We start from the raw sequence: 15,613 nt of genomic DNA on the forward strand, positions 1-15,613 counted from the left end.
CCTCACTTCAGTTTTGTGATTACGGAATTATTTATGAAACCTTCCGTTTCGTTCAAACCACAGCATAAAAATAGTAGCACAGAAAGCCCATGGGCTCTTTGGGTGTTTTGATTTGATTTGATCCCATGCTAATTTCATAGAGAACATACCGTCCGAGCAGGGCTTCCACATTGGAATGTTTTCATTACCAAAATAAGTGATAGCTGAGTCAAGAATTTTTTTCAATTCTTGACTCAGCTATCAGGGGGTGATTAAACATCTCATCCCAGCTGCCTCCATTGTGAAGATGACTTATAGTAACATTCTGATGAATGGAAGAAATTTCGTCTGGCTATAAATTGGCCCATTCGGGTGCCATGGCTGTTTCCAAAAGTCAATCCCTTCTCCCTTCCCAATTACATAGCATACTCTCTCCTTTGCCACTTCTCTACACCTAAATATTCCCCTAGCGCCGCTCCCCCCAGGAGGTCGGGGGATTAACAACGCAGAAGTTCTGACCCCTATGCTCTGTTTGGTTGCTTGTAGATGGCTAGGAGAATAGGATAAAAATAAGTCAGAGAGAATTAGACAAGAATTGAAGAGAATGGAAGATGGGGAGAATATTAGGAGGGAGATTTGAGAGTAGTGTTTGGTTGCGCGAGGAAATTAGCGGAAGATGTAGGGTGTCATTATCAAAATATAGGTGGGAGAGAGAGAAAGAGAGAAAAAGAATAAGACAGGAATTTCTCCTAATTCCCCCAATAAATTTCTCCATTTTGGTGAAAAAATGAGAGAAGATTTTGGGGGGGGGGGGGGGGGGGGCATCTCCGCCACGTAGGCGCCACCTAGGATAAAAACCAATAATGATGTCTAGAAGTTGTCTAGTGGTCAAAGGTGTAAATGACAACCAAACATGCTTTGGGGAGATCTCTGGGAGATCTCATGTATTTGAAACTCCTACAATCCCCCCAAAACAAGCAACCAAACATAATGTTCCGCCCAAGGATTTTTATTTGGATTCAGAATTTACCACAGTTTGGTAGCAAGTAACGGTACGGACTATCATTACCAATATATAAAGGGGAGAACAGAGAGAAAAGAAGAGAAAAAGGGAATTGGTAAATGGGCCCCTTTTCATTACTAGGGAGACCCAGCTACAGTGTATCTGTGACTGCAAAGGGGGGCTGATGTACCTCACATTTAAGGAATGAAGTGACCTGATTGCCACGGACAGTGCAGCCGGGTGTCCCAAGAGATAAAAAGGGGCGCATTTTAATTTCCCGAGATGTCCCAAGAGATAAAAAGGGGTGCATTTTAATTTCCTGAGAAAAAAGCATCATTCCCGCGAAACCCAAACAAAATAGGGATTTGCTAGGGTCCATCGCATAAGGCATTTCGCGACTGGTCTGTCGCACTTCAGACAAGCCACCTCCTGCGAGACTTGCAAAATGGATCTGCTCATCATAAAGAGATTCGTTGTTCCTAACCCTGCTTCACCTTAATTGTTATTTGAGCAAAAAGATCACAATCACATGGTTTCATAAAATCCGTACGATTTTTCCGATCTAAATCGAGCAGGTATTATAGGAAGAAGATTTTGTTCAGCAAGTTTGTCTCCATGCACGAGGTGCTTGTCTGACGTGCGACAGACCAGCCGCGAAATGCCTTCTACGATGGCTAGCAATTCCCAACAAAATACGACCTTTGGTAGTTTTTTCTTGGAAAAGACTCAGACAAGCAAGCACCGTTCAAAAAAAATTGGACTCAGAGAAGCAAGAAACATCTCAGAGAGCCTTCATGGATTTCAAAACTCTAGGCAACCAAATAGTGATTTTTGCTAAGTGGCACCCAAAAACCAAGCAAAACACCTACAGGCCCATGGCTTTTTGTGCAACAAAACATAGCTTAAGCTATGTGGGCCACTAAGCAAAGCCTTCTAATCTTCATGAAGGTTCCACATCTACCACGAATCCACTTAAAAAAGTGGCCACATTCAATTCTCAACACCACCATTATTGGTATAGGAAGTTGATACTTCCAACCTCTTCACCATTACCACCCGCTTATGTTGTCTTTTCCTCACAATCCTATCAAAGCATCGGAGCATGGGTGCAACATTGGATTGCAAGACTACAAATGACAGATGAATGTAGTGATCTGGACCATTCATCTTGCAGAGCGTCCCAGCTTGATGATGTTGTAAATTAGTTCCGCAAGAGCCCCCACTACACTAAATCTTTGAGAGAACCACAATATTACTCAAGAAAATAGATTTCAAAAACATGAAAAAATAACTCACTCGCGAAGCAATAAAAGCCTTTGGATCAAAATACCAACAAATTTTCTACCAGAAAATAGTTAAGAGGTTTTCACAATGAACTTTCAATAGTAAATGTTTACCAAACAGAACGAGATTTACAGACATGATTGATGGAGCAAAACAGTGGGGTAATGGAACATGCGCCATAACCAAAATTGAGTATTGTCAAAAAATTGCAGCCAGAATTCAACGCGGAGAGCAAAACATGAATGAGATCTGTTGCCGTAAGATCATAAACTGGAAATTCCGCATGGTTTTTAAACAAATGGATTGGGAAGGCATAATGTACAGATCGTGTGTGCATGCATTTGTATTGTACACATACATGTAATGTTCTTCAGCCGTAGCAGCTCATTCAGGATTCTCGGGAATCAGAAAACCTTTTGCCACTGATGAACAAAAAACACACAAGGTCAGTAAAGTCATACAGGAAATGAAACACATAAATCTAAAATATGGAGTTTGATGTTAGTGGTGGCCTTGATTCAGATTACCATGCACTGTCACTCATCATTGTTAGGATGCATCACAATTGATAAGAACAACAAGGTTGCATTCAAATATTTCACCACAATCAAGTATATGCAACTAATTTGAAGATGAAGGAAGTTCTGCATTGCACGACATCGCATACAATACAAGTTATGAATTTAAATATATGAGTGTTATTTCAAATTATTGTCATACTCCGGTAATTTGTTGTGGTTGATATATGTGTGCAACTGTACATTATATATATAACGAAGTTGCAATTTTCTATTTGTATGACATTTTTTATGCGATTTCTGCAAAGCAGTAGTTCAGATTTGTAGTTCAATAAATTTCCATAACTTCAGATCCAGTAATGATTAATATCTGACCTCCTTGCTGCGTCTGAGAATTTTGTGATCTGCAAATCTTTGACATCAATCAATACAAAACTGTACAGAGTAAAGCTAACACACCAACAGATTATATATATATATATATATATATATTTTTTTTTTTTTTTTTTATTTTTTTTTTATTTTTTTGAAATGGCAATATATTGAAAGAATGGAACGGAGATGGTCCACAAAAATACAAAGAAAGAGAAAAGTTACATCAAAAGGCCTGCCATATGCAAGGATATAAGAATATACACACACACAGATAGAAGCCTTTCTCCCCTAAAAGGCCTGCCATATGCAAGGATCCAGAAGAATGTCTTAGCTCAGATGTTTGCCACCAGTACTAATATGGCATCACTGCGAGATATGCTTTCAAAGCGAAGTGAGCCCCTACTCTAATTTGTTCAAGTGGAGAATAGTGCGCTTTAGGCACCATATACATACATACTGTTACGTGACTAATTGGCTGTAACACAAATAAACAAAAAGAAAATAGAAAAGACGAGGAGAAAGGTTGATTCGAGGCAACAAGACCTCCTAATGGTTCAATTCGAGAGGAACCATAACTCTCCTAAACAAAGTTTCTGTTACTGTAAAATTCTCACTTCTTCCATTCCATTGAATTAAAGAACTTAAATACAAGCACAAAGAGAGTGCCACATCATCGCAACCCATTTACATCACACATAACAATTGACCAACACCCACTTACATGACACATAACAAATAACTAACACTCACAAATTTAAAATGCATAATCCTAGACTATCTACTTTGTAACTAAATCATATACACCGTAACAAGTACGTATCATGTACATAAATACATATGAACCCCAGACCATCATATTATGTTGGTCACCTATCTCCTACCATAACATGTCCAACCTTAAATTTCCTTGGGCCCAAACATTGCCATGGAATTATAGCGATCAGACCATTGTCCGTGCTCCTAGCATTCCCAAGGTCATGTCTTGTTCATCTTCCAATTGTATTAGGCTTTAATTTCATACTTCAATTTTATCAGCATGGACCCCACAGCATACTATTCCCCGTCATGCCCCGTACTGTTCATCAAATTCTGACGCAATACTACATTGTTATATGTAAGCAGTTCACTGACTACTGGTCATCATATAATGGCGTTGTCCAAAGCTCGAGAAATCAATAGTCAGAGAAATATTATGTCTTCATCCAATAGAGTTGTAGACCTCCACAGCCATCTCTGCATCTAATTAGGCCTTTTTCCATTTTGTTGTGTGTTCATAAATCCATGGAGCCATCCAACTTTACCACAGCTGCCAAGGATCTTATTCTCATGAGAATTCAATTCTTGGGTTGTCTCTTTATTACATAAACGGCTATACAGGAAAAATTCGTGTTTTTACATTTCATAAAACATGGAAAATGAGCATCCTTTTCCTCGTTCGAGAATCTCCTCTTTCTTCTACTCTTCCCAAAAGAGTAACTAGGAGCAATTCAGTCATGTTTTTCCTGTTCCAATTGAACACTCTCCATTTTTCATAATGATCAAAAATAAATTTCAGAAAAAATAGAAAATGAACTTATTAAAAGTACCTATTTAGTGTCATGTTAATAAAAACATAGATGTCTTGCAACATATGGTCTCCAAAAACAAAAACAAAACAAAAAAGTTCAAATAATACAATATTAGTTGAGAAAAATATAGAATTACTAGCGTTATTGCAACAACATGTGTAAGAGAGAAAGGAGTATCCAACTACCAAAGCAAAAGTGAGAGTGGTAACTAACTGAACCTTGGATGGAGATTGGTTCTACTAAGGCTCAAGAGTCCCTAGATGCTGTGACAAGATAGAGGCGAGGGCTCCGTAAAACCTTTTTTAAGGTTTGGCATGAGGTGAGCCATGAGTATTTGTTGACTAAGTCCAGTGTGTTCTCCCAGTAGGTATATCCACCTATTGCAGGAGAAAGACCAATGGACATGGGAGGAAAGATATGGAGATTGCTGAGATGTGGTGACCATCTTATCACTGGAAAGTGAAGGGTATTGAAGTAAAAGAGGGAGCAGCATTCGTTTCTATTAAGTATGATTTGGAATTTTTGATCGATAGCCTTGCACTGTCATTCTTACTAACATTTTTAGTATTTTTTTGTTAGAAATATCCACCAATCATATTGAAATCACTAGGGAGTACAAATTTAATAAGATTCCTACAAATTTAATAAATATGGTCGTTCTTCATGTAAAGGTAAATTTAAAGGACATGAACCACATGGTCAATAGGGTTGTGATTACAATGACAAAAAAAATAATTCAGTTGTCATGCTTTATTAGGGACTTAGTTTCAATGATTATTTAGTATATATTAGACTGTCACAAGCTTCTCTGCAAAGCAGGGGTAAGGCTGCGTACATCTAGCCCTCCCCAGACCCAGCAATGGCGGGAGCCTCATGCACTGAGCCGCCCCTTTTTTTAAGACCGTCACAAGCTTATTATGATTACTATCCCACCATGTATTGCAAATTGTTGGAGATGCATTATGCAAGCAGACTTCATAAAGAAGGGCATAATTCCGCAGAGAAGATTTGGAAGAAGAAGAAACAGATCAATAGAGACCAAAACTTAGGCACAAGGAGACAAAGAGCAATCATATTATTTGCTTCGCCTTACAGCCTTAGTTTGTCACAAACGCTGGCAAGTTGCGTCATTTTGACGATTTTGGTGATAATTTCGAGTAAACTTTAATCACCCTATCAGAGACAAATCTTAATAGCTATTTTCTGGGTAAAATTGGAAATTTCCAATTTGATAAGTTTCTACAACTTTAGGTGTGATCGAGTATATGTGGAAACTTGAGGAAGGATTGGAGTTTAGGAAAGAAATTGGAGTCTATGCTCTATAATTGAAAAGACTTTGGAAAATTTTGGATAAAATTTTGAAAGTTTCCAATCAGCAAAAAGAGAGTGTGATGTTTCTGCAGGAACAGGATGCAGTTCACTTTCTAATTTTATTTTTGGTTGTAGTAAAATGGCAAGAGGCGTTTTTAAGTTAATCTAAGCCTAAGGGCAGAAATTAATCCTAAATCAATGAAAGGATTATGTATGAAGTATATATGTTCATAGAGAGCAACTAATTTTGTTTTATTGCTATTGACCTGGATGGATATTTTGCAGAATTCAATTTGCTGGTTTTTCAAATTCTTCAATTCCATAGCAAGTTTTCTACATATGGATTCCTGGTAGATCACTTACATAGTTACATCACCCAAGAGCTTAACCTTGAAGAAAAAATATGGAAAATTGGGTCCAATTGGTATAAAACTATCTATGGGATTACCAATGAAGAGGTCAGGCAGATTGTTTTTTTTTTCTCTTATTGCTTCATTAAGGTTGCTTATGCCATGCAGGTTAAGGGAGAGCCATTAGTTATGGCCTTGAAATGATTCGTGTTTTACCTTTGACAAACACCATTTCCAAAAAAAAAAAAAAAAAAGGGTTCGTGCTTTATCAACTTTTCCAATTTTTCGTTTTTTGAACAATAATCAGAGTTAGGCCATATCGAGTAGTCGGTTGACACGGCTGAGTGCTCGACTGGCACGGTCATAACTCGAGAGAGTCAAAGGAGTTTATATTGACTATGGTTTTAAATTTCCCCGAAATGACCGAAATATTTTTTTTTTTCCATCCCCATCAAAACGAGATCTACATGAATTCTTTCCCTGTCATTATTTTCGTCAAAATTCCCAAAATTCAATCGATCGAAATTCCCCAAATTCGACTGAAATGGTCGTAATGATAGAAAGATGTAATTATTTGCATTTCATTTCATTTCATTAATGTAGATAATGATATTTGGTAGGCAACATCATTGAACTACAAAGCAAAGTAACTGTATCTTATGCTTGGGATGTCAGGATCGGCATGGGACCAACACAAGCCACTACGTGTTCGATGTGATTAAGCCATTATGGATGGCTTTCTTGGTTATATGTTGGTTTCTAAGTACATATCTGTGCTTACTCTAGCACTTCCCAAAGTTTCATATCATTTGCATATGTTTCCATGATTTTACGAGATTTCCACCAAATTTTCCACATAAACCGAAATGTTTCCATTTCCGTGCCGGCCGAAACCGAAATTTAAAACATTGAGATTGACAAAACGTGGACTCGGACAATAACTTGGCCAAGGAAAAAGGGAGTCGACTCGGGGGAGTCCACAATGGCATGGGAGAGTTTTGAAACTATGATGGCAATATGGTGGTGAGAGAGGTGCAGAAATCAATGAATAATATGTAGAGAACAGGAACTAAAAAAGAAAAAATAAGGAATGGGAGAAAGAAAAAAAATACATAGAATCTCTTTAGGTTTGTTTTCTAGGAATATCACCTAGGCTAAAAAGTATCATTCTCTCTAAGAACCAAAAAGAGATAGATAGCAAGATTGGAATCTCACCAATAAAAAACAGGGGCACACACCCAGGGGTTCCTATGCATCGCACCTTAGAAATGCATCTCACCTTGGCAAGGAGTAGATATTACATCCACCCAAAAGGAAAAACTTCAAATCTTAATCACTCATCTTTCTATCATCATCATTATTATTAAAGAAAAGTGTGACGGGGCTTACAACATATAAGAAAAAGAAGAAAACTAGAAAATTATGAAACTCTAAAAGAAAAACCCAACACTTTTGGACTAAAATACCCTCTAATGACTGAAAATCTCTCTCCCCCACTTAAAATTCACGTAATACACGTGTGATACCTATTTGAAAAGCTCGGTCAACAATTCAAGAAAATAAGTCTCTCGTAGAGTCGTAGTCGTAGCTACCCGGAGAAAAAAGAAGTTGCAGATGCATTGGCAACACTGGCCTGCATGATAAACATTCTTGAGGGAAAGTCCACTCAAAGAAACCAAGTGATATTAGTAGGAAAAGACCGTGGTACCCCTCTTACAACTTAATGGACTTAAAAGGCATCTAAAGACACATAAAAATTAGAATATTCCCCCTAGGATGGTCTCCATCAGAGAATCTATCCAGTACTTGATTTGAGGTGTAGGATAGCAAGAGAAACCAACTAAAATGTAGTTTTGAATTTTCATTAGTTGTGTGGCCATTTTAAGTTTTTAATAGATTACTAATATGAGGATCTTCTTATATGTTTCAAGAATTTATGAACAATTATTACAGGCAATTCATCTTTAGCATCCAATTTCATCTTCAATGAAGCATAATCATCAGCCCACAAATTTGGTCATTTCAACCACCTAGAAATGGTATGCAAACAAGAGACCTATAGGAAGTCCGGATGAGTGAAAAGAAATGAATATTATAAATAAGCTTCACCTCATGGAAAAAATAGACTTAGTGAAGTCTTAGACGGATTAAATGAAAAAGGTTTTGAAGATTACTCCTTGTAGGCAGCAAAATCAGTGTTCATATGAAGAGCTACACTAACTCAATTTCTAAATTACGGTATCAACAATTTAGATAAAATGGAAAATAAAAGAGAGGTATAAGCTCACCTTTTGATGATGATAGGACTACTACAACATGCATGGCCATATTATTGGGAGGAAGTTGCAGTCGTAATGGATAAAGCTTTCCATTGAAAGGGCTGCGAGAACATACGACAATATCATTAAGCCCAGTTTCCTCCTCCAACTTCTGAATCAATTCAAACAAGCTGTTTCCGTTGAAAGTGAATGATGGCAGATCAATAGCTTCTTCAATGTTACCGTCGTCATCAGCAACAGAAAAGTGTATAGTCCTTCCACTAGCCCTAAGCGGTGTTGAACCAGGTGAACCAGTAAAAGAAATAGATGACTGCAAAATGGAAAGAAAGAAACATAATGCCATTATTAGAACCAACTTTTGGAAATCATGATTGCAGAATGTGCAGAAGGCCCTGAGATTGTGGAATTAATCCTAGATTTAGAACAGTTGTAACAAGAAGTATAACAAACCTCTACTTTAGATAACCTCGGAGACATATGTTCTGACGTTGAACGTGATGGGACTTCAGGTGACGGGGACTCGGATGCAGAACCAGACGCTACTGATGACGGTGATGGCAATGGTGATCCTACTTGTATCTCCACAATGTCCACCTCCCACAAGACCCAATCTTGGGTTGCAGTTCTATGAGGGATATCATGAGTTACAGAGTTTCTCCAAGGAGGTAAACCTCCATTCGCACGCAGGAACTGCCCATATCGAGTTTTCAGTTTCACATGAAATCCGTCTCTGATGGGCTCCCATTCAATAGAAGAATCCAACCTTGTTGGAAGAGTCTGCAGAACTTTCTTTCCCGTCATTCCAAGAAGGAAGGCCACTTTGGATGCTGTCAGATATTTATTGTAACAGCTCTTCAGACGCACAACATTACTATCCTTGACGAATTCAACAGTCCATCTTGTACTGCTAGATGAGCCATTACGATCTTGGCAAACTGATTCTTCGTCATCTTCTGCAAGTAGATACTTATCATGGTGACTTCGAAGCCGGACTGCCTTGGCTTTGTGAAAGAACTCCATTCGTGAATTTCAGCCGATAGTTTGAACACTGGCACGAAATTAATAAACAACAAGAACTCACAAATGAATATGAAGCCCAGCAAGAAGACCCAATTAGAATTCATAAGAGAGCCGTCGTAGAAATTAGATTACAGAAAACAAGAAAGAATCATGGAACTAGTACTAGGACAAAATCAATCAGAACCAGAGAAGAAAAATAAGTTCAAAAAATTTTAAATATCAAACATAAAAGAAATTTAACTGTTAAAAATTTTTAAAATACAAAAATTATGAACAAATTTAAAAAGTTCGTAAAAAAAGGTATATAGACTGATACATACGTAGATCATGGTTGTAACATGAAGATCTAGCTCTATAACAATTGAAAAGTTGCATATGTTAAAAATAAAAATAAAAAATAAATAAAATATAAATAAAAAAGCCAAAAGCTTGCCAAATAAAACAACCAAACCAAAGTCGATGAAATATGAAAGCTAGTTAAAAGAGAGAGAGCCAAAAATCCAATAGTTAAATCCCTGTTTGGATTGCAAGAAAAACATTTCTGATGGGAAAAAATTTCTTAGGAATTTTTTTTATTTTTATTTTTATGGGTAAGCTGGGGTTAGGCGGACCCCTACCAGAAATCATTAGAAAAAGATATGAAGATACAAGGAGGGCTACCAAGAGCCAAACAAGAAGTACAAGAAAGAAAGCATAAAAAACCAAAGAAAAATAGAACGAGATACAACGAATTGGAAAATGCCTTCTAACTGAACTCCAAACCAACCTTTCAAAGCACTAGCAGATTATAAATTGTAAGCCCCCCTAAATAAATTTCGAATAGAGTTGGTTTCAATTATCTTTTTCCAAACTTTTCAACTAAATTCTTGCCAAAAAAAAAAGTTCCCAAAATCAACATCTTCTTCTTGCCCAACACAAATAAAAAGTAGATGAAATAAAACATCAAGAGACAATCAGATCAAACAGATCCAGAGAAGAAAAATAAGGAAAATAAGTCAAACAAAGATCAAACTCGATAAAAAAAAAATCCAGAAATTCGCAATCTATATATACAAATGAAAGAATCAAACACTGAACAGGATTCATTAACCAGAGAATAAAGAAACAAAATCCACATCAAAAATCAGTGATTCAAGAGAAGAAGAAGAAGAAGAAGAAGAAATTTAGGTGTTCTTCGTTTCTTACCAGAGGAAACCAAAGAAAATCAGTCTCTCCAGAAAGAAGATAGATGGAGTATGAGATTTCTCATTCTTCCTTCTATCTATATAGGGTTTGAGTTTGATTTTTCTAAGAAGGAAGGATAGAAGGAAAGTGATACTTCTTTCTAGATGCGTCGAAGACAAGAAACGTGAATCTCTGAACCGAGTCAAAGAGGGTGTACATTTTTTCTCTGCATTCACATTTTAAAAATGGATGAATCTGAAAGAAGGGAATATTATTTTTTACTTGGGGCAGCCCCTCTAGTCATACATTGTCATTGCCTAGAAGGGGCTGTCCCAAATTAAAAAGGGGAGGAGAATATATCAGTTTCCAAAGTAAGAGAGCACTAGAGCACTCATTTATTAATGGGCTACAAATGTCTGATTAAGAGATGATTTTTATGTTGATAATGGAACTCCTTTTAATAGGGTGTCGAAAAAAAATTCAAGGGAGATGATATTTTCACCCCTCTGCAGGATATTTTCACACCTCTGCAGTACTGCAGAGGGGTGAAAATATCATCTCCCAGGTTCAATTTAGAGATGATTTTTATGTTGATAATGGAACTCCTTTTGATAGGGTGTCACCTACTCACCTCACTGTGATATTTTGTGGCGCCCCACTACCACATAGTGCGTCCTGTCTAGGATTGATCTAAACCGTTCATTATATAACGTTTGCTTTGGATCATTGGATGTGAATAGTTGCTTATGTGTAGTTTTTATGCACTAGTGCACACTCAAAGGGTGTGTTTGGAGTGGTGGAATCAAGCATTGGAATCGGGATCTAATACCATTTCCACCTAATTCCGGGGTCTGGTTTAAAAAAGGAGAGTAACCGAGGGGTGGAATTGACACCTCGAATCTGTTTCTCATCCCAATAGGTGGTATTTTGATTCCTCTAGAGTCATAATGGAAATTCTATTAAATTCTTTTGAATAAAATTTTATTCTAATATTTAGTTTGATTCCGTTTAAGTGAGAATCGGAATTTGATAACTATAAGGGGCCGTTTGGATATGCGGATTTTAGAGTATCTTGACAACAGCCGAAGGCTCACTTTTTAACAGATTTTGTGTTATTCATTTAATTCATCTAAGGTGGGTGTTGACTCTCGAGCATGGCCTTCCGCGAAATTGCCTAGCAAATCCCCTTTTACGTTATATGAACTACAGCATCTGTGGTGGACCCACCGTTTGGACGGTTCTGTATCATTCCAAAAGTAAAGGGAATCACAAACACAGAAAGGCACACCTCATGATGTCTAATAAAAGGCAAAATTAAAACAGAAACTGATAATTCCACCCTTTCTTTTTTGATATTCACACTCCTCTCGACTTTACACTTGCTTCTTTCTCCATCTAGTTGGCCATTACAGTTCACGTCAGCTTTCCACAACAATTCAGCCGAGAACGTCTTTCACACGCCTTGCATGAAAAGAAAAAACGCGTAAAAATTTATCCTGTGGAAAGAAATATACTAAAATGCCCTTATAAATAAATAAAACTTGAAGTGTATAGTGGTTCAACCGAGACCGATTCACATACATCGCGACGCAGCGCATGTAGCCGTCCGATCTGTTTGACGGAAGAGATTAGAAGGAGATTGAAAAGTCATAGAACCCGATGATTTGTGTAACCGCCATATCATCTTTTCCTATTCGCTAGCGCCACGGCACATCACGAAAAAAAATTCTTCCCTGATTCCAAGGCTGAAGTTTCTATTTCCTCATCTTCTTCATTATTTCGGACTTTTCAGTGCTGAACTAAACGAAAAAATAATGGCCTGGTAGATTCCAAGGAAGTTTCTATTTCCTCATCTTCTTCATTATTTCAGACTTTTCAGTGCTGAACTAAACGAAAAAATAATGGCCTGGTAGATTCCAAGGTATCTTAATCTCTCTCTCTCTCTCTCTCTCTCTCTCTGGAAGATGCGCACCCATTCTTTTTATTAATTACCCAAGATTAGCTGGAAGATCTTTTTTATTTTCTTAGTAGTAGATTTCCTTATTTCTTGCTATAGGTAGGATATTTCCCTTAATATTAGTTCTTTTTTTTTTTAATCTTGTTTCCTAAGTATCCCATAGGATTTGGGAAGTTTGGATTGTTTCTTAAATAGTAGAAATGTTAATTATATAAGTATGTAATCTCTTTCTTTTTAATGTATGAATGGAAAAGTAAAGACTATTTTAGGAGATTTGACTATCTCGAATAAGTCTAAGTTATTTCTTTCTCTCTTATTTTTTATTTTTATCCAAGGGATCGTATCACTTTTTTTTCTTCTCCTTTCTGTATTTGTATCTCTTTTATATTAGGGTTCTGGAAGCGATTTTTGTGTTGATTTATGAGGGAAAAAGAGGAGACAACCGATTATGGCGGTGGTGGTTAGGAATAACATGTAATGGAATGACAGGTTGGATTGTCAAGTGCAGCCCATTGGGAGGTCAGATTGTGGAGCACCGGCCCTCCCTCTTTTCGTTGGAGACCATAATCAAGATTGTTGCGGTTCTGCGCAAAAGCAAATAGTGCAACATCGGATAAGTGAAATAGATGAGGATGGGTTATAAGGGAATGGGCACCCTCCCTCTAACGGCTAGCTTTTAGGGATGAGCTCTACCTGGTTAAGTTCCCTACAAATGGTATCAGAGCTCAGGGCGTGGTAGCCCTTGTTTGCCTCCGAGGGCGGGAATGTCCCTCGGGGAAGATCTCGGAAACCTCGGTGTAGTATCTTATGGTCCCCACGTTGCCGCCGCCTGGAGGGGTTCCAAGCAAAAGCAAACAGCTAGCTTTTATGAGTGAGTTCTACCCGGTTAAGTTCCCTACAAAGATTATGCTTTGATTGATAAATCAGTTGCTAACTTGTGATTTTCAGTAATCTGATAGATTTGACCTCAATTGTATCATTTTACTAATTTATTGTTCATTGATCTAGTTTGAAGGAGTTTTTAAGGTTTTTAGAATCTTAGGTCAACTTTCATCATAATATCAGGTTCTCTGTGCTATAAGTATTCCTTGCTCAAGAGACCGAGCACAAGTTTGTTTTTCACAGAGCACATGTTCATTGATCCACTCTGAGAGATTCTTGCTTGCAACAATCTTGCTCTGGATCTTTAGCTCAAATGGAAGAGCACTTGGGAAATATGGCCTAACCTATGTTTCTCAGGAGTATGGAGGTTCAAACCCACCAAGATTCTTAATCACTTTCCCTGAGCAAATTGTCCTAGACTTAGTTAATAGAACTAGTGATATGCTAGTTTGGTGTAATACAATCCCTTCACCAACCATGGGTTTCCAAGTATTACTATTATGCCGTGGCACCAAAGAATAGGAAAAGATGAAATGGTTTACCGGTTACACAAATCATCCGGTTTTACTACCTTTTAATCTCCTTTTAAAACGAATCGAATGGCTTCGGGGTGGGCGACGAAGCGCGTTGCGCTGTATGCGAATCTGTCTCTTGTTTTTTCATGAGTAACCAAACAATGGAAATGCATGGAATTTTGGAAATTTTCTTTTCTAGAAAATTCTCGCAATCCAAACAGGGCCTAATGGTAAAAGAAATGAACAATCTCCCGGTGCTAAAAATAATTAAGGCTCTATTCACTTGCCTTCTTGAGAAAGGAAAGGAGAAGAAAGTAAGCCAAAATTTTCTCATGACTGGACATGATTTGACATTTTCCGGTGTTCACTTGTTTTCTCAAGAGAGTGAAATTACACAGGTGGAAAATATAAATAATGACGTGGAAAACCAACTTTCTTGCACTATCCCTCTAAATTTTCTCATTAAAAGGATGAGAAAATCACTTTCCTGAGAAAACCACTTTGCCTGCATACTTCTTTTCCTTTCTTTGCCAAGTGAACAACGAAATTTTCTCACAGTTTCTTTTCCAGTTTTCCACGTCAGATTATTTTCCTACAGCTAGAAAACAAGTGAACAGAGCCTAAGGGAAAACATTGAAAATACACTTAGGCTCTGTTCACTTGCCTTCTTGAGAAAGGAAAGGAGAAGAAAGGAAGCCAAATTTTCCCGTGATTGGACATGATTTGACAGTTTCCGCCGTTCACTTGTTTTCTCGGGAAAGCATAATTACACAGGTGGAAAATATAAATAATGACGTGGAAAACGAACTTTCTTGCACTTTCCCTCTAAATTTTCTCACCAAAAGGGTGAGAAAATCACTTTCCTGAGAAAACCACTTTGCCTGCATACTTTCTTTTCCTTTCTCAGCCAAGTGAACAACGGAATTTTCTCACAAAATGAATTTTCTCACAGTTTCTTTTCCTTTCTTTTCCAGTTTTCCATGTCAGATTCTTTTCCTTTCTTTTCTTTTCCTGCTGCTAGAAAACAAGTGAACAGAGCCTTAGGGAAAAAGGCTTTAAAAGATCAGATGATAATGAAAGAAAATGATAATTAGGGTCTTTTATTTTAGAATGGCAAAAGAAACAAAAAAAAAAAAAGCCCGAGCAATACTCAAAAAATACAAAAGAAACCAAAGATCAATCAGAAAATACATATTGAGAGGTACTAGAAAGACATGCTCATGTCAGGAATGTCCCTAACAGTCGTCCCTTTGTGTCAAAGACTACATTAATGACAGGCATACCCCTACTTGGGTATAAGTGGCAAAATTGTGAGGGATGTTTAGGAATTGGGAGGCTTAAAATTTCGGTTTCGGTAACCTTTTCAGACCCCACCGAAACCGAAATTTGGTTCGAAATTCCGGACCGA

General features: G+C 37.4%; 1 protein-coding gene across 4 annotated transcripts; it reads right to left on the bottom strand.

Moving 5' to 3' along the window:
- Window positions 1-2,297: 2,297 nt before the first annotated feature.
- Window positions 2,298-11,098, bottom strand: LOC143845645 (uncharacterized). Of its 4 annotated transcripts, none has more exons than XM_077354035.1 (5): window positions 10,873-11,097; window positions 9,118-9,715; window positions 8,890-8,977; window positions 8,677-8,768; window positions 2,298-2,688 (listed from the first exon to the last, which is right to left on the bottom strand). In XM_077354035.1, exons 2-4 carry the CDS (start codon window positions 9,685-9,687, stop codon window positions 8,698-8,700), a joined length of 729 nt encoding a protein of 242 aa, XP_077210150.1. In that variant the 5' UTR covers window positions 9,688-9,715; window positions 10,873-11,097; the 3' UTR covers window positions 2,298-2,688; window positions 8,677-8,697. The 4 variants fall into 4 exon arrangements, with proteins under 4 accessions (XP_077210150.1, XP_077210147.1, XP_077210151.1 ...); XM_077354036.1 differs by lacking the exon at window positions 2,298-2,688 and adding an exon at window positions 3,276-4,661 and having other exon boundaries at window positions 10,873-11,098; XM_077354032.1 differs by having other exon boundaries at window positions 8,677-8,977; window positions 10,873-11,084.
- Window positions 11,099-15,613: the final 4,515 nt, after the last annotated feature.

The sequence above is a fragment of the Tasmannia lanceolata genome, unplaced genomic scaffold (genome assembly GCF_043159265.1).
Source record: "Tasmannia lanceolata isolate RefF3 unplaced genomic scaffold, GAP_Taslan_0.1 ptg000015l, whole genome shotgun sequence".
NCBI classification, from domain to species: Eukaryota; Viridiplantae; Streptophyta; class Magnoliopsida; order Canellales; family Winteraceae; genus Tasmannia; species Tasmannia lanceolata.